At 40.2% G+C, this 18,733-nt stretch overlaps 1 protein-coding gene across 2 annotated transcripts; it reads left to right on the top strand.

Annotated features, from left to right (window-relative positions):
• Positions 1-77: 77 nt before the first annotated feature.
• On the top strand, positions 78-7,437 carry BTF3 (basic transcription factor 3). Of its 2 annotated transcripts, none has more exons than XM_076008108.1 (6): positions 78-475; positions 795-863; positions 4,280-4,393; positions 4,704-4,905; positions 6,249-6,305; positions 7,145-7,437. In XM_076008108.1, the coding sequence occupies exons 1-6, from the start codon at positions 344-346 to the stop codon at positions 7,189-7,191; spliced, it is 621 nt and encodes a 206-aa protein (XP_075864223.1). In that variant the 5' UTR covers positions 78-343; the 3' UTR covers positions 7,192-7,437. The 2 variants fall into 2 exon arrangements, with proteins under 2 accessions (XP_075864223.1, XP_012638902.1); XM_012783448.3 differs by having other exon boundaries at positions 107-237.
• Positions 7,438-18,733: the final 11,296 nt, after the last annotated feature.

Here is an 18,733-nt window from a genome sequence, read left to right on the forward strand (position 1 = left end):
GAGAGGAGGGACCGGGGGACCGTCACAGACACCGCGGCGCGTGCGCAGCCAGGCGCCAAGCTCGCAGCGAAGACCGTTTCCTGACTTCTGGAGGAAGTGGCGTTGTGTCACTTCCGGCCTCCCTCTAGCTGCCATCTTGCGTTCCCGCGTGTGTGCGCCTAAACTCAGCTGGTCTTCCCGAGACCCTCTGAGCGCCAACCCTAGTTCCCCGCACGGCCCCTTTTACGCTCCGACAAGGTACAAAAAGGCTTTGGAAGCCGGCGTGGGAGGAGGACGGGAGCGGGGGCGGGAAGTTCCCGGAAGGAGCGAGACAGGGAGGGACAGGGCAGAGGAGAGGAAGGCGATGCGACGGACAGGCGCACCCACTCAGGCTGACTCTCGGGGGCGAGGTCGAGCCAGGGGCGGCTGCCCTGGGGGCGAGGCGACGCTGTCTCTTCCTCCACCTCGCGGCGGAACCCGAGGACAGGAGCCTCAGGTACCGCGAGGCTTGCGGAGAGTGGCCGGGCCGGGAAGGCCCTGGCTAGGCCCCGGCCAGGCCAGGGCCGGGGGTGGGGGGTGCTGGCCAGGAGTGGGTTAGAGCCCTTGTTTCGGGCCTGCAAAGAGCGGGGAGTGGTGGGAGAGGCGGGTGCTCTTTGGCTCCGCCAAACCCGAAATTTGGAGCTTTACGGGGTGGATTTGGGGTCCAGGTTTCGGCCTGTGTAGGACATCTGTTTTCCTGCTGGTGTCTTGGGAAATAACGAGCGTGATATACTAGAACTAGACCTTTCCTTGCTGAGGATTTCCTCTCTTTCTAGATGAAAGAAACTATCATGAATCAAGAGAAACTCGCCAAACTGCAGGCACAAGTGCGCATTGGTGGGAAAGTAAGTTTTAATAGTTTGGGGCTTTTAAGGTTTAGGGGCTCTTAAAATACTCCTTTTGCTTTTATAATGTTGGTTTGTCACTTTGCCAATCGAGGGAAATTCACAGAGCTAGCAAATCCGGGGGCGGCGTGGGGCGGGAGGTGGAGGCGGGGTTAGGGGTACAACAGCGAGACGTGAAGGATGGGTATTAAGAGCGGGGAGGGAAGGTAGTGAATCCAGCAGGAAGGAATACATAAACTAAAAACATTGCTTTTATGTAAATGTTTGTATTTTCGTTGTTACAATGTATAAGTAGAACACTGTTTCCTAATTAGTAAGAAAAATGTGTCATTTCAGTTATACCATTGTGTACATCATATCCTTCACTTGTTTTAGCTTAAGTTGTATAAAGTTGGTGCCTTTTTTTTGGATCCAACTCTGAATTGGTTGATAATTTTCTCTGTTAGGAGTTTGTCTTTCACAAATTAACACCTTTCTGTAATGCTCTCTGAACTAAAAGCTGTTTCGGGCAGTTGTATATTTTCAAAGATATTTAAATATATCTTTCTTATAGGTATATTTTGGAGTTTAAGAACAGTGACTTTTAGATATGAAAATATTACCTAAGCAGCTATATTTTCTGTTCTAACTTTATATTCTAAAACTGAGGGAATGAAAGTGACTAATTTTTAAATGATTATTTTTTGGTTAATTGGTTTTTCCTGGGGGATATGTAGTCTTCTCTAGAGGATTCTTTTTTGAACTTGGTTTTTAGATTGCCAAGTAACTTACTTAAATAAGTCCACTCTAGGCAGAGGTCTGCTTAGTTGTATTTTGTATTGTTGGCACATTCCTAGTGTTTAACAAGGTGTGGTGGCTTGTTGAAACAGATCATGTCTTTACTTGGGAAAACTTGTAAAGCTTCCATAGTACATGTTTATTACTGTTAGTTTTTACCAACTTAAGCGTTTACCTTCAAGTAGGGTCTACTGTGAGATAGCCAAAAGTTTCTCTTAGACTTAAATAATATGCAGTATTGTTAAATTACTAAATGTTGCGAGTAGTGAATTATCTTGAATTTTTTTTGTTTCTGGCTGACACTGGTAGTCTTGACCCACACCTGTGTATTAACAACATTAGATGTTTCTTGTCCTTTTTAACCAATGTTATCAGACTGTGGCTTTCCAGTGCCAGAAAAACTCATCATATTCTTTGTGAGTCAGTGTATGGATATTCTTATATTGGTGTTTTTAACCACTGTTCCTTTCAGTGCACTTTCAGAAGGAGTAATTTGAGTAATGTGCTTCTGTGCAGTCTTTTTGTTGTTACTCTGATTATTAGGGTTTAACTTTTCAGAGACATAACTGTAGGACAAAGGAAAGTCTTGAGGTTTTCTAGGATATTTAAAGCTGATGCAGATTTAAATTTTGACTACAGAAATAGTTCCTGTATTAGCTATGTAAGTATTAAGATGTTAGGGTACATTGTAATATGGAAATATTTTCAACACTATTTAAGAAACCTACTTGGAATATGAAATTAGGAAGTTAGTTTTGTCTTAGAGAAAACTGCAAGTGTTAAGTACTTTTAGGTAAATGTTCTAAAAGCCCTTTATATCAGTATATAATCAGAGGATTGATAACAATTATTAAATAAAAATTTATCTATATATGCGAAGTGTATGGAACCTATAGAAGATGTGCTGGATTTGTTTATAGAATCTTAGGAATTCCTTATAATTTCTTAGGATTCTTTGGAAACTGGTTGTATATAAAACCACTTTGAGGTGATTTTTTGTTCATGAAAGTTTTTTTGGGAGGGGTTGGTAACCAGTATTTTTCTTGTAGCTATTGATAATCTCTGCAGTTAAACATGATTTGTTTCAGCTTTTACTATGTTGACTCCTGAAAATATAAAATTTAAGAAGTTTAAAGTCCCAGGAGGGGCTTTAAGCCTAGCAGTGGAGATAGGTATCTTTTTTTTAAAATCTGTTTTAATGGTATATGTAGTATAGTAGAAATGTTTTCAAAATATAAAGATGGGAACAATTTGGCATGGGGTGGATAGTTGCAGAGTTATGGAAAGACATAGAAGTAGTAATGACTTGAACAAGATTTTTTTTTTTTTTTTTTTTTTTTTGAGATAGTCTCTCTCTGTTGCCCCGTCAAGAGTGTCTAGCTCACAGCAACCTCAAACTTCTGGGCTCAAGCAATCCTACTGCCTCAGCCTCCCCAATAGCTGGGACTACAGGCATGTGCTACCATGCCTGGCAAATTTTTTTCTATATACTTTTAGTTGTCCTGCTAATTTCTTTTTTTAGTAGAGACGAGGGTCTCACTCTTGCTCAGGTTGGTCTTGAACTCCTGACCTCCAGTGATCCTCCCATCTCGGCCTCCCAGAGTGCTAGGATTACAGGCATGAGCCACCCACCCCACCCGGCCTTGAACAAGATTTTAAAGGAGGAATAGGAATAAGGTTGAAGGACTGTGAGGTAGTTGCATAGCCTTTCCCTGAATGCTTTCAATGAGCCAGATACTGTTCTAGATAATGCAGTTCTAGATATAGCAGTAAACAGAATAGAAGCCCTGAAGGAGCTTACATTCTTCTAGTGAGTGGAGACAGTAAAATGTATTTTATCTCTTATAGTGGTGTTATGAAGAAAAATAAACAGGATAAAGAGGAAATGAGTGAGTGTGGGGTTGCTATTTTACACTGGAGAGTAGAGAAAAACCACTCTTGATATGGTGACAAGAGCAGGGATCTGCAGTGAGGGAGCCATTCAAATGCTAGGGGAAGAGAGGAACAGCATGTGCAAAGGCCCTAAGATTGTAGCCTGCTTTGCCTGTTCAAAGACCAGTAAAGAGGTTTATTTGACTGAAGATGAGTGTATGTGTGGTAGGAGATAGTGGTCAAGAGTGGCATATTAGGGGCAGGGTGGATGGTGTTAGGGGCCTTGTAGATTAAGGAAAGAACTTGAAAATTTACACTTGAGTGCTATATACAGACTGGTTTGAATGTTTCATAAAGTATCTTCTCTGTGAGTATTAATGTGGATGTTGATTTTTAATGTGAAAACAGAAAATGCTGTTAATTCTAGACATAAAGCTTTTCTAAATGAGGCTTAGTTTAGGTTGACATATGCCACCTCTTTGATCACTTTTAGAGCAAATAATGTAAAAAGTAGGACTTTTCAAAAGATCATTCTTTTATATCTGACAAAACTAGTTTAAAAATTATTAATGATTGGTAGATAGTTCCTTTTGTTTCTCTCTTTTTGCTTCTATCTTTGCCTTAGCCTGCCTACTCACTGCGTAAAAGTTATGTGGTTATGATAATTTCCTTATTATCAGAGCCAAAGATGAGAAATGAATTAGTAACTGTTCCCATTTGAAAATATCTGTTATGGTATAAATGTGCTGTTTGCTTCCCATTTTAAGGGAACTGCTCGCAGAAAGAAGAAGGTGGTTCATAGAACAGCTACCGCAGATGATAAAAAACTTCAGTTCTCCTTAAAGAAATTAGGAGTAAACAATATCTCTGGTATTGAAGAGGTAAGTGTCAAATTTTGTTTCTTTAAAAAATAAAATTTGGCTGGAAAAAGTTTTAATGTTAATACATTAAATGAGTTTTTTCACTCTGCTTCCAACAAATTATTTCATATCCCACTGGAGTTTTAAAGTCTGGAAGACATGTTTCTACCCTATTAACAAATACTGGGGAGAGTGTCAAGTCTGAAAGCTATTAAATTGCATGTTCCCTTCTAGGCAAAAGTTAGACTTTAGTTTTTGTTGAGTAAAGCATATTTGGTTTTAAAGAGACTTTGGTCAGTGTTGCAAATTAAAATTTTTTTTTTCTTTATAGGTGAATATGTTTACAAACCAAGGAACAGTGATCCACTTTAACAACCCTAAAGTTCAGGCATCTCTGGCAGCAAACACTTTCACCATTACGGGCCATGCTGAGACAAAGCAGCTGACAGAAATGCTACCCAGCATCTTAAACCAGCTTGGTGCAGACAGTCTGACTAGTTTAAGGAGACTGGCTGAAGCTCTGCCCAAACAATGTGAGTTTCCTGGTGGTGGGTTAACTGGGAGGTTGCTCATTTAGCAGCAGATTTCTGTTGTCACAGGGCTCGTAGTGGATATGAATATCTTTACGTTTGGAAATGTAGATTTTAAAATGTATTTAAATGTATTTTTTTTAAAATTTTTTTTATTTCAGCATATTATGGGAGTACAGATTTTAAGGTTTCAATAAATGCCCTTCCCCCCCCCACAAGTCTGAGAAATGTATTTTTAAAATAACAAATTTTTAACTGATTTTAAGCAAGTGTTCTTGATGTTTACGATAATTTACCTAGTTTGCTGTGAGCCTTATAGTTGGTTCAGTGGAATTTGTTTTTTTACTTTGGGTCAGAGACTTGAAAATTTTTACTCTATTAGCTAGAAATGATTAAAATGTTAATTTTGGACTTTACTGACTGATAACTACTTATTTAGAATTGATTAAAAGATATATTAGTATAAATTACCAAGGTTCTTCAGTTGTATATATACACAATAGCACCAATATTTTTAAGCAATGGGCTGCCAGTATTCTGGTGTTTTTAATAGTATGATAGGTATTTTGTTCAGGGCAAAAAATAGCAGAGTTAAATAGGTATATATCTGGGGTGTGGCAACTTATGCTGAGGTCCATTGCTTAAAATTTTGAAGAATGGGAATACAGGAGCATATCAGAGACTTCTTATATGGCTTATTATTTATAATCAAGTTTTTCTAGGTATTGACTCTGTCTCAATTTATATTTTTATTGTTATGTTGATGTATACCAGGTTCTAGACTGTCTTAGGGTTCAGAGCTGAAGTAGGTTTTTGAAGTATCCCACTAATACCTGTATGAGGCTAGTACATATTCTCATGTATTGTTCACGTTCTAGTGTAATAAAGGAAAAGTAGATGCTTACCACTCACTTTAAGTTTTTTTTATCATTTTCATTTTAGTAAATGTTGAGTATCTCCCTTAGGCCACGCACAAACAAAAGAGTAATGCAAAAATGGCCTTTTCATTTGTCTCCCCAAATAAGTCTTAACCATAATGTAGTGTATAGGTTTTACCTGCATCCAAAGGGCTCCCTGCTGCTCTTAGACTCACTACCTCAGAGTGTATGGTGGGCTAGAGGAATTGAAAGGATGAGAATAGAATTTGGTTTGTTGGCCGTTCCTAGTATTTTAACCCATTCATAGACAACAGAAATCAGGTTATTTGATAGTATTATAGATAAAATCCCACATGTCACTTGTCATGAATATAAGTTGTAACAATACTTAGCATTTCATCTGTTCTTTTCTCTGATGCTTATTGAAAACTTAAATATGCCAGTGACATTTATATTTCCCTTTCATAGCTGTGGATGGAAAAGCACCACTTGCTACTGGAGAGGATGATGATGATGAAGTTCCAGGTAGGAACCTTCACTTGTGGTTAGGCTAAAGAATCTTAGCAAGGGAGAATAAAGAAAAACTTATATAGGAAAAACTACTGAGGAGGTATGAGGGAGGGGTTTGGGTATAAGTTAAAGGAGGGCCTGGACCTCACTTAGAAAAGTGATACAGTGTTATTTAACTGGAAGTTACGTTTGTAGACTTGGCTTATGGCTGTTTGGAATCCTAAGGATGTGTAGGTATCTAACCTTAAATTATGTATATTGAACAAATAAGTATGTATATTGCAGCCTAAATATAACTACCTGCGGGTCACTAATGACCTTTGTTTCCTACTTTGAAATTCATGAATTTAAGAGAAGATGTGGAGAAGTTGTTCAAGTATCTTGGGATATAACCATTCTGACATCTGCAGCATAATAATAACTCCTTTGACAATCATGAGACATTTTTCGCTTATCCCTCCATTATTGGATAACTTACTTTGTTGTAAGACAAATATTTATTGGATAGGAGTATCAGTAGACTCAAACATTTCCACTTTGCTTAGGCAGGTATCCTTAGGAACCCAGGAAAATGTCAGCATTGTGTGTCATGATATTCTTTGGTTCTGCTTCCCCATAGTGACCAGTATATTATTTAATTCTTGTAGTCTGATGGGAATGGTGAGGAGATATATATATATACACACACATATACACACACACACACATATATATACACACACACACATATATTCTTTAGGTACAGTGCTTTTATCATTGGTAAATTATTGTTCTTCCTTCATTTCCTTTTAAGATCTGTTAATTACTTGTAGATTTGGCTTCTTTTTTAGAATTTCTACCTTTTTTTCCCCTAGATCTTGTGGAGAATTTTGATGAGGCTTCCAAGAATGAGGCAAACTGAATTGAGTCAACTTCTGAAGAAGATAAAACTTGAAGAAGTTATTGGGAGCTGCTATTTTATATTATGACTGCTTTTTAAAATTGTTTTGTTTATGGATCTGATAAAATCTAGATCTCTAATATTTTTAAGCCCAAGCCCTCTGGACACTGCAGCTCTTTTCAGTTTTTGCTTATACACAATTCATTCTTTGCAGCTAATTAAGCTGAAGAAGCCTGGGAATAAAGTTTGAAACAAAGATTAATAAAATTCTTTGCGTAGTATACAGTTTTATTTTTTATTTCATTGACACCTGTACACAGTAGATGAAGTTGTTTCTAGAAAGCTAATCATGGCATGTAACCTTTGAAATTTGATTAAAGATTTAAAATCACAATATAGTGTAACATAGGTGCTATAAAGTTCTCATGTTTGACAACTTTCCTTCAGGAATCCTCAGGACTTCCATGGTTTTGTAGTGGGTGTAAATACGTTATGAGAATAGAGTATTCCTTAGTGGGTGAACAGGGGCATTTTCTCTTTTTGTTGTCTATATTGTAAGCATATGGTAAGTGCCTTATTTGTATTACCGCAGCTTTATCTCATTTATTCCTCAGTTTACGAGGTAGGAACTAGTAGCTCCATTTTGTAGATGTAACCTGAGGTTTAGAACTTTAAAAAAGTGAAAGTAGTTAATCTTCAGATCCTTTCTTGTAGGATATTCTGTAAGGTGTCTTGAAACAAAATACTGTTGTATTGGGAATGGCTCCTGGGTCACTTTGTCTTTTTCTTAAATGTTAACACAAATAGGGTTACCTTTTTTTGTTAACATACGGTAAAATTGAGTGTATAGATACAGTTGTAAGAATTTTTTTTTTTTTTTTTTTTTTGAGACAGAGTCTCACTTTCTTGCCTAGGCTAGAGTGAGTGCCGTGGTGTCAGCCTAGCTCACAGCAACCTCAAACTCCTGGGTTCAAGCGATCCTCCTGCCCCAGCCTCCCGAGTAACTGGGACTACAGGCACGAGCCACCATGCCCGGCTGATTTTTATATTATATATATTAGTTGGCCAATTAATTTCTTTCTATTTTTATGGTAGAGACGGAGGTCTCGCTCAGGCTGGTTTTGAACTCCTGACCTTGAGCAATCGGCCCGCCTTGGCCTCCCAGAGTGCTAGGATTACAGGCGTGAGCCACCGCGCCTGGCAGTTGTAAGAATTTTAATGTGTAATGTGTAACTGCTACCATAACCAGGTTACTAAACAGTCTGTCACCCCAGAAAACTCCCTTGCCATAGGGTTACTTTTAAAAAGTTTACAAATTACAATTAAAATAATTGTATAATCTGTGCCAAGGCCATTGAGAAAGAAAATTGTTTTCTATTTGCAACAAGAATTCATTTTACATTTTCATAGCAATTTGCTAAGTACCCTTTTAAAGTAGTACACAACTGTATCTGAAAGTCACTAGTTTACCAAAATGAAGTACTGTGTAAACAGTATTTGTACATGTTTATATTGTATTATTCAAAGGATAGAAAATATCAGTCCTGTTGCAGTACTCTGCTACAGTAACAAAGATCCTGAAGTCTCAGTAGTTAGCAACTACAAAAACTAAGTGCACATTCCCAGACTGTTGTGGGTCAGGTTGGGGTGGGCTGTACTGCATATTCACTGTAGGTCCCATAGTGATGGGCAACCCCTATCTGGACATTCCCAGCTTCCTGACAGAGAATATAGTGGGTTGTATGTTGCCTCTTAGGCTCTTAAAAATGTCACTTGTTACATATGACTGACCCTGATGGAAGCAAGTGGAGTGGGAGCTGGAGATAATAGGGGGTTACTTATGAGCTCCCAGGTGGTGCTGGGGCCACAGGTCCACTGGCTGTGCTTTGAGAAGCATGATTAGAAGCCTTTTCATCCTAATAGCTATTGTGGTGACAGTGACAGGCTAACAAATTTGTGGAGAATGCCACTATTTGAATATCTTTCCAATTCTTTGTCCTAGATCTACAGGAAAGAGGCTAAATAAGAAGAGCAGTAGATTTCAAGGCAGGCCTGTCCTAGTGCAACTTTTTTATTGTACAGATGCTGGCTAAGGTTAAGCCTGTTACAACTGTAGTCAGCCACTTTTTCCCAACAGTCTATAAAATTGTTACTCATTTCCATTGTTTGCCTTGGTGCCTATGGATTAATAGGAAAGGTTTTTGTAATCTCTTAAATATCAAGATAAGGTTATGCTACATTTACAAATGACCAGAAATTTTAGTTGCTACAAAGGTTTGTCATACTGAGTGCATATACCTATGGCTGGGCTCCACTTTACTCCAGTAGCAGCCTGTAACTGGACGATTGCCAGTCTCATGTCAGATGAGATGGCAGACAACCAACTGGTTCTTGAAACTTATGCTGGGAAGTGGTGCACATTATTAATGATCAAATTTCATCAGCCAGAGCAAGTTACATACATAGTCAAGTCTGACGGCTGTGGGATTGGGGAAGCATAATCCTCCCTCAGAGGTGGGGAACAGACATTTTGAACAATAATACAATCTACCATATCCTTGTAATTTTCTTTGTCTTCAATTCTCATAGCTGCTATTATATCTTAAAAGCATGTTACCATTTGTTTTATGTCTTACTTGCTTATCATAACCTCAAAAAGCCTTAGTGTGCAGATAAACTGTCTTCAAGAGGTTAAATTACTTGTCTTGAGTCACACAGCCCCTTAAGTGGAAGGAAGGAAGATGATTCAAGGCCAGGTCTGCTCTTTTGAGCTCACTACATACTGGAAAGAATTTTAGGCCCTAGCAGACTAGAGAAGCAGAAGATTCTGATCTGGTTGATTCTTTTGGCTGTTTTTCAGTACTTTTAAGACTAGCTCTGGACCAAACTAGTTTTCAGCTGGATCTGAACCAAGGCTACACTAATGAAGAGATAGACATCATTTTGATCTGAGGGCTGTTAGGATTAATCCACTTTATTTGTTGAAATAATTGAGCTAGAGTAAACTTATGTCATCCTCATAATAACCATGTGTGCACTGGGCAGAAAGCTACATTCTATTAATAACATTTGGAAACATTCAGAAATGGGCTGAAGGTAACTAAAGTTTTTACTAATTTCTCCATTAACACTATTCATGTTTGTTAGCTCTTCTCTCCCTTTACCACCTGAGTAAGATACACACATATACATATGTTACTTTTTTGAGAGAATTGTTAAGGCAGCCAATAAAAGTTTTCAGCTTTTCTGAAACAAAGATTAAAAAAGTCTTCTATTCACATAAGTTTTCATCACTCCAATCAGCACAGTCTTGAATGCCATTTTTGCAGCGAGTTCTGGGAATGCAGGCACAGTCGGCAAAGAAAACAGTATCACATCTCCAGCCTGAACACTCTGGGCACTGTAAAACTAGACAATTTTATTTATTTTTAAAACCATAATGGTTAAAATGTCAAGGTGGAGAAAAGATGCTATTGGAAAAGAAATAGCCCCTTGGATCTTAAAAATATTAATGGAAACTGCCCAGCAGGAAAATTGCAGATGTTTATTAAAGATTCTACATGTTTGGGTGAAAAAAATGGTACTTTGAAAAGCCAAGATGAGTATTGCCTCTCCTCATCAGCCTAAAAATAAAACATACTGATACACAAACAAGGAAGATTTCATATGAATGTGTATGTTCAATAAGGGGAAAGAATTGGTATTTGCTAGTTGATAGCAAGAAGAAAAAGACCTCTTTATACTTGTAGCCTTTAGTTGTCAAAGCATCATTATCTGTAACTCATAGGAAGCATTTCTATTTTTCCTCCATGGTAACAAGACAAATGGAAGGAAGTTATCTATTTGGTGTATTTCTGATAAGTCTTTTATATACTGATTAGGGCCATGAGGTATTGGAATTGTATCTACTGCTATGGTTTTAGAATAATCCAGCCTTACCAGATTGTAGAGTAATCAAAGGTGATGCTCAGGTTTAAACCACCATAGGGAACATGGGATGGGGTGGGGAATGGGGGGCAAGGAGGAAACTGAAGGAGAAAGAACAAGGAAATGCCAAAGTTTAAACAAAAATGTTTTTGAGAACCAAGGCATTCAACAGACTTTCCTTTGATCTTCTCCAAAATTGTTAAAGAAATCCAAAAGGAATTTGATAGCCGACAAGAGCTGTCACGATTATTTCCTCAATCCTTGGAAACCTGACTTTTTTTTTTACCTCTTAGCTAGAGATTTCATCTACTTTAAAATGCACAAAATACAAGAAATGATAGAATTGCTTAATCATGGATGTAATATCCCTAAGGGAGGTTTCTAAGTATTAGCTAATTTATGTAGCTGAAGTATAAGAGTAGCAACTCCAACAAGCTGTTAAAAAGTTAATTTACATATTTTCATTTTTACCTGATTCATCTGAGCAGTCACCACAGTCATTTCTTGTGTCACACACCTTGTCCATGTATGTCCAAGTCTTCTGGTTGGGACACTTGAATATCAAGTTTTGTGGGAGACTGTTGGGCATTTGGCCTATATTAGACAAAGGCATTATTTCTAATGGAAAATGTTCACAAATGCTAATGTTTTAATAATAGTTCTGAATTGTAATTAGTAGTTACTGGTGATTATTTTTAATTTTAAATTTTGATTATTTGTCTGCCTCACCACAGTAGGAAGCAAACTCATCTTCTCCATGCCTGCAGTCCAGCTTGCCATTACAAAGCAGGGAGGGTGGCAAGCAAGTAGTGAGGTCCTCACACAAGAAGCCCAGTTGCTGTGAAGCTGTTCTACATTGTCGATATGATAAATCTGGAAGATTTGTAATACAAGTAGTGGATCTTGACACATGCATTCCTGACCACAAACATCAGCTTTAATGATATACTAGTGTGCCTCCTCTTCCCCCTTCTGCTTCTTGCCATTATTCTTTTCCCCATTAATTTCCCCTCTTCCATTTCTTTCTTATTCTCTCTCCTTTTTTGTAATACCACTGGCCTTTGGGAAAACAAGCATAGACTCACTCCTGCCTGAGAAGTAATAGGAGGTGCCTGGGAGAGAGTCACCAGGCCTGGGCTCTGGCTCAAGCTCTGCCATGGGTTGGTTATGTACCCCCCTCCGTTATTTTCTTAGCTAGAAATAAAAGCAGATTAACCCTCTACACCAACCTCATGGGGATACTGGAGTTAAATTGAGGTTATTGTTTAAATGCAATCAATCTACCCATTCAAAAAATGAATGGGAAGGAGTCAAGTATGTGAACAGTGTATTTTTTAAAAAATTTCAAATACTATAAAAATTTGATGGAAGTTAAGATGTGAGTAGCAGATTGGTAACACTTTTATCTCAGGACATGTTTATGCCTAAATAATGTATCCCCAGAAAATTCCAGATTAGTGTATGGAGTGATAAATAGGCTGGAAATATTTTAGTTACCTGGTTTAGAGTTAGTAAGGGCTTTGTAAGAGTGCATTTTACTTTTTTTTTTTTTTTTTTTTGAGACAGAGTCTCGCTTTGTTGCCCAGGCTAGAGTGAGTGCCATGGCGTCGGCCTGGCTCACAGCAACCTCAATCTCCGGGGCTCAGTGATCCTACTGCCTCAGCCTCCCGAGTAGCTGGGACCACAGGCATGCGCCACCATGCCCGGCTAATTTTTTGTATATATATTTTTTAGTTGGTCAATTAATTTCTATTTTTTGGTAGAGACGGGGTCTCGCTCAGGCTGGTTTCGAACTCCTGACCTTGAGCAATCCGCCCGCCTCGGCCTCCCAAAGTGCTAGGATTACAGGCGTGAGCCACCACGCCCGGCCGCATTTTACATTTTGAACATTTTGTAGTTGAGACTAAGTTGATAATTAAGAGGCATCTAACATCACAGTTTATATCCCTGATATAAATCCATGGGGTGCTTGGCATTGTGGTTTTAGAGAGAAGAAGCTGTTATCCTCTGATAATCTGAAAGAACCTGTGTCAGTTTGGGTCCTCTGAGAAATTAAATGCCAAGATAAGATTAGATGTGAATCTGATGTGGGGGGATTATAGTTTGGGGCTTGGGGGTATACCTATTAAGGATAAAAGGAAGGAAGCAAGAGTAGGCAAGGGAACCCAGCCCCTAATTCCTGGGGGAATGAAAGTTTGGGTAAGAAAAGTTTCACACTACAGCACAGTCCTAAAGAAAGTTTCAGACAGGGCAACCCATGAGCAGAGTTGCATACACGGTGGGCTGGCACTAGTATCCCCACAGTGCTCAGTTATTGGCTGGGGCCTCCTTGGAGAAGTGTAGCCATGGTGTGAGGGTGGTGGTGGGTCCAGGCAGGTGGCAGCTGGGGCTGTGAGTTAATTGAGCTCCTTGCAGCAGGTTCTCTTGAAGGAGATCTGACAGGGGCACTTCCACGCTGATGTAGTCCCTAAAGTTGCATATTCAAAATGCCTATAGGGCACTAAACTTGAGCCTGACTCATCTCTGTAGCCCTAATGCTTAGCACAGTATTAGGGATATAATATGTGTTCAAGAAATGCTTATTTGAATGAGTTTTCAAACAGTAAATGACTTTTTTTTTGAGACAGAGTCTCACTCTGTTGCCTGGGCTAGAGTGCTGTGGCGTCAGCCTAGCTCACAGCAACCTCAAACTCCTGGGCTCAAGCGATCCTCCTGCCTCAGCCTCCCAAGTAGCTGGGACTACAGGCATGCACCACCATGCCCAGCTAATTTTTTCTATATATTTTAGTTGGCCAATTAATTTCTTTCTATTTTTAGTAGAGACGGGGTCTCGCTCTTGCTCAGGCTGGTTTTGAACTCCTGACCTTGAGTGATCTGCCCGCCTCGGCCTCCCAGAGTGCGGTAAACGACTTTTTATGCATTAATTCACATCCACAGAAAATAAGGATAGCAATAAAATAAGCCTATTGTGGTTATCCTGGAGAAAAAGATTCTATAAACCAGGGGTCCTCAAACTTTTTAAACAGGGGGCCAGTTCACTGTCCCTCAGACCGTTGGAGAGTGCTCACTGTGGGCCTGGGATGAGTTGGCTGCTAAGTAAGACAGGCAGTGGTGGCAAAAACATCCAGCAGGCCGGATAAGTGTCCTAGGCAGGGGCAACCTCAAACTCCTGGGCTCAAGCAATCCTTCTGCCTCAGCCTCCCAAGTAGCTGGGACTACAGGCATGCACCACCATGCCTGGCTCATTTTTTCTATATTTAGATTAGTTGGCCAATTAATTTCTTTCTATTTATAGTAGAGACAGGGTCTCGCTCTTGCTCAGGCTGGTTTCTTTTTTTTTTCTTTTTTTTTTTTTTTTTTTTGCTAGAGGTTTACTTGACTGTATCAGGCTGGTTTCGAACTCCTGACCTTGAGCAATCCGCCCGCCTCAGCCTCCCAGAGTGCTAGGATTACAGGCGTGAGCCACCGCACCCGGCCTAGAGTGATTCTTAATATCAATATAGTAGTTGCCTAAAATATTGATTTTAGTCATTTACTGACCTTTAGCAAATTAGCATGATAGTTCTAGATTGAGAAACAGAGACATGTATGGCACATTTAAAGAGAGGGACTATTTAGAAAGCAAATGGACCAGATGTAGCCACCAAAGGGGGAATAACCCCTTGGCTGAAGAGAGGCACCCACCCAAGATCATATTTATTGTCCAGGCAACCCACATTCAGTGACTGGTCAGTGACAAACTATGAGGGTCCAACCCAGTCCTCTTAGTTGGGAACAACTCTGCAGGGTCAGCCCAGTTTGAGGACTCCTTGTGGGGTGACTGAGGTCTCTGTAGTGGTTGTCCCCAGGAACTCCCCAGCAAACTTCCTGAACACAAATCTGTTTCTCAGAATCTGCTTCCTGGGAGCCCATCTTCAACTTGAACTTCAACAGGGTATGTGTGTATATATCCTTCCAGAGATACTGTACATTTTATATGCACATGCACACACACTCCCAAATAGTAGTAATTCTTTACTCACTATTCTGAAAGTTTGGAAATCATTTCATATCAGTAAAGAGCTGCCTTAGGCTTTCTTAAGGCCATATAATATCCTTCTATTATTCCATTGTATGAAGATGCCCTAATTTGTTTAACCATTGCCCTTACTGACATTAGATCATTTCCAAACTTTGGCTCTTAAACAATGCTACAGAAATATAGGACACATTGAAATTATATCCTTCCACACCTGTGCTAATATATCATAGACTCTGAAATCTTAGCCATATGCAGTTTTGAAGTATTAAAAAGGTTTGTCTCAGGTTATATAAGAGAAAAATAAGATGAGAATCTAGGTATTACCCTTATATCCTTCTGTTGTGTAGCATCCTACTATCCATATACTAACTCCCAAGGCTGATAAGGACTAAGTCTAAAAATGGTCTTATCAGGAGACCAGCATTCCTAAGTCTCATTTCTTCCATGACAGTTTGGTGAGTCAGTGTGTTTCCCATGCCTCAAACCTTATCACTTTCTCTCCACCCCTTCCTTCATTGAAAGCACACAAGCATTGCTGCTTTTATCATCTCCCTGATCAAAAGCCTTCCATGGCTCCACTTCTGGCAGAATTGAGCCTCAGTTCTTTATTCAATATGCATTACTTAAGGCCTTTATCCAACATGCAGGTACTGGGGCTGGGGTTAGAGGATTGGCGCATGCCTTCAAGGTGTATTCCAGAACAGAAAATTACCGTACAGTGGGGTTAAGGGGTGGGTTGAAGTTTATGCAGGGTTTATGGAAGCCCAGAGGTGGCACACCTTACTTGGTCTGGGGACACCTGAAATTATTAGCCTTGAACCTTTCTGAGTCAACCAGATGAGCGATGGGAGAAGGGCATCCTGGCAGAGGGAAGAGCAGATGCTGGGGCGTGGCGAGAGGGAGCACAGTGTGACAGTGTGGTTGCGTCACAATTCAGTGCTGCTAGACCACCATCCTCCCCTTATTTTTCACCCAACCCCTACCCCTTAACTAGTCAGTGTTATTTTCACCTCTATTTCTCACATACCTCAAGTTTGGTGCAGGGCAAAGTCCTTATCCTTTATGTCCCATCAGAGAATAGGCAGTTTCCACCTCTGGCAAATCCCTTCCAAAACCTCCGTCTAAGTCTGAACGCATGACAAGGTTCAGTTCCAGCCCCAGCTCCTTCATTACTGTGACCCTTCAGCACCAGTGCCAGCTGACTTCTCTGCAGTTACTGAAAATACTTATCATCTCATCAACCCTAAGCTAATTCCTAATTGAGTGCTGTTCTGTATTGTTCCCGCTGTGTCACTAGTCTCCCTGATCACAGGGGACGCTCCTGGAAGGTGGAAACCATCTCCCGAGTAAGCTTCAGAGTCAGGCTGACCTGGATCAGAAACCTGGCTTTTTAACTTATTAACTACCGTGTTTCTCCGAAAATAAGACAGGGTCTTATATTTATTTTTCCTCAAGAAGACACCTACGGCTTATTTTCAGGGGATGTGTTATTTTCCCCTCAGAGCCTCAGCTTGCAGCACGCACAGGTTGGCCGGGACCTGATGGGGGAGCTGACTTTGTTGGTGGGGCTGCCACCACCCTTTCCAGTCACCTCTGGGATAATAGCTGTCACGATGGGGCAGACGAGAAGGGTGGCTCGTCTTCTTTATCTTTTCACCACTCCAGGACGAAATGCATGGGTTATGCAGATACGCTGCGTAACCACACCCATCACTAGGTCTTATTTTCAGGGTAGGGCTTCTATTGCGCAAATGCTTAGAAATCCTGCTAGGGCTTATTTTATAGGTAGCTCTTATTTTTGGGGAAACACGGTACATGGGCCCGGGCAAGTTGCTTAACCATCCTGAGTCTCTGCCATATTGGTGATAACACCTTGCAAGTTTGCTAAGGAGAATAAAATAAAGATGAGATGTGTAAAATGGCTCATCACAATGGCTGCCACACACCACATGCCAACCACCCGCTATCAGTAGACTCACTCATTTTGGAAAAAATGGAGTACAAGTATCCTCTTGCTAGTGAATTATTGACAGATTGGTCCCCGTGGGGTACCACATACTTGCATGTTTGACAGGTATTCCAAAGGTGATCCCAACAGCAATCCCAGCAGCAATAACTCCAAGCACAAGGAATGCCATGCAGGAAATCAGAAGACACTGCCTGGTGGGAGGCCAGCTGTGACCTGTCACAGGAAAACACACAACACAAAAGAGAACAAGTCTTCATCACAGGGCAGAGGCGCATGTTGAGGATACAGTGATGCCTAACCAGGTATTCTCCAGGTTTTCTCAGTATGAAGGTAGAAGCCAAAATGTATGCTTTAGTGATAATGGGGCTTTTACGGTCTACAGTTTCTAATTCAATATTTTGGGCAACTAGCTTCATGACGAATGAGTACTACTCCCCTAGTAGTAAAACTGAAGCTTTACAATGAAGAAATAGGGCCCATTCAAGTGAAGTAACTTCTTGGGTTTATTCTAATATAATTGGAAATACTTCACCTCAAAGCCCAGTCTTCTGGTCCCTATCGAGGTAGGGCTACTTCTATGCCAGTGTCTCCCAAGACCTAGATTTTATGCTATCTACTGAAGGAAATTCAGATTCCTGGTCCCCAACCCAGACCTATAGAATCAGACCTTCTAGGTGGTTGGGCAGGGCATCTGCACATTTTGAGAGCACCTCAGGTGCTCAGACCAAAGTCAGAACTACAGACCAAAGTGTGTAGAAGTGCATACCAAAGCGTGAGAACTACAGACCTATACCAAAAGAGAAATGCACACCATGGTCTTGGGATCCAGTCAGACACTCCAAATTGCAATCAACCACTTGCTTTGTGGTTTCTAGAGTAAGCAGTCATTGAAGAGCAGCAAGGGGAAGCTGCTTCCCTTTTAGAGTGGCTTGGCACCATGGGAACTTGCCTGACTAGTTTATTGGCACACCATGAAAAGAAGAGTGTTCAGACTGCTTGTGAGCATTTTTATCAGAGTTACAGCAGTACTACCTTTTGCAAACCAATGATATCCACCTTTGATATTTCTAAACCTATCTAAACCTTCTTCAGGGGCCCAAGTCTGCAGTTGTGGGATCTGATCTCTTGGGCCCCTACCAAAGGAACTAGTGTTCAAACTCCTTTGTGGATAACCAGTATATTTTAAAAGAGACAGAGTTGTGTCTTTTCATAGGAATCACTCCTAGACTCTAATATTTTGTCCCTTTGAAACTATATCAAATATAAAAATTAATGCTTTTATCTCTACCACCTAATACTGCAGAATTAGCAGCCCTGTTACATCACTGTGAATATTCATATTATTGGTGAAGAAACTTAGTCTAAAAGAATCCAAGTATCAGAGCCAGTAAGTAGTAGAAACGGGGATAGGAAGGCAATCAGACACTCTAGGTCTTTTGCCATACCACAAAGCTCTGCTGAAGATTCTTGCTCTGCCCGATCACAATAGCCCTTGCTCCTTAGACCAGAGCTTCCTCTCCAGGGTCAATGTTCATTTACTTCCCACAGTAGTGACAGGCTTTAAAATGTTCTCATTCTTTGACTTAGAAATCCCACTTCTGAGGTTCTAGCCTAAGCATATAATCAGATATACAGAAGAGAAAGCT

This window comes from Microcebus murinus, chromosome 11 (genome assembly GCF_040939455.1).
Source record: "Microcebus murinus isolate Inina chromosome 11, M.murinus_Inina_mat1.0, whole genome shotgun sequence".
In the NCBI taxonomy this organism is placed as follows: Eukaryota; Metazoa; Chordata; class Mammalia; order Primates; family Cheirogaleidae; genus Microcebus; species Microcebus murinus.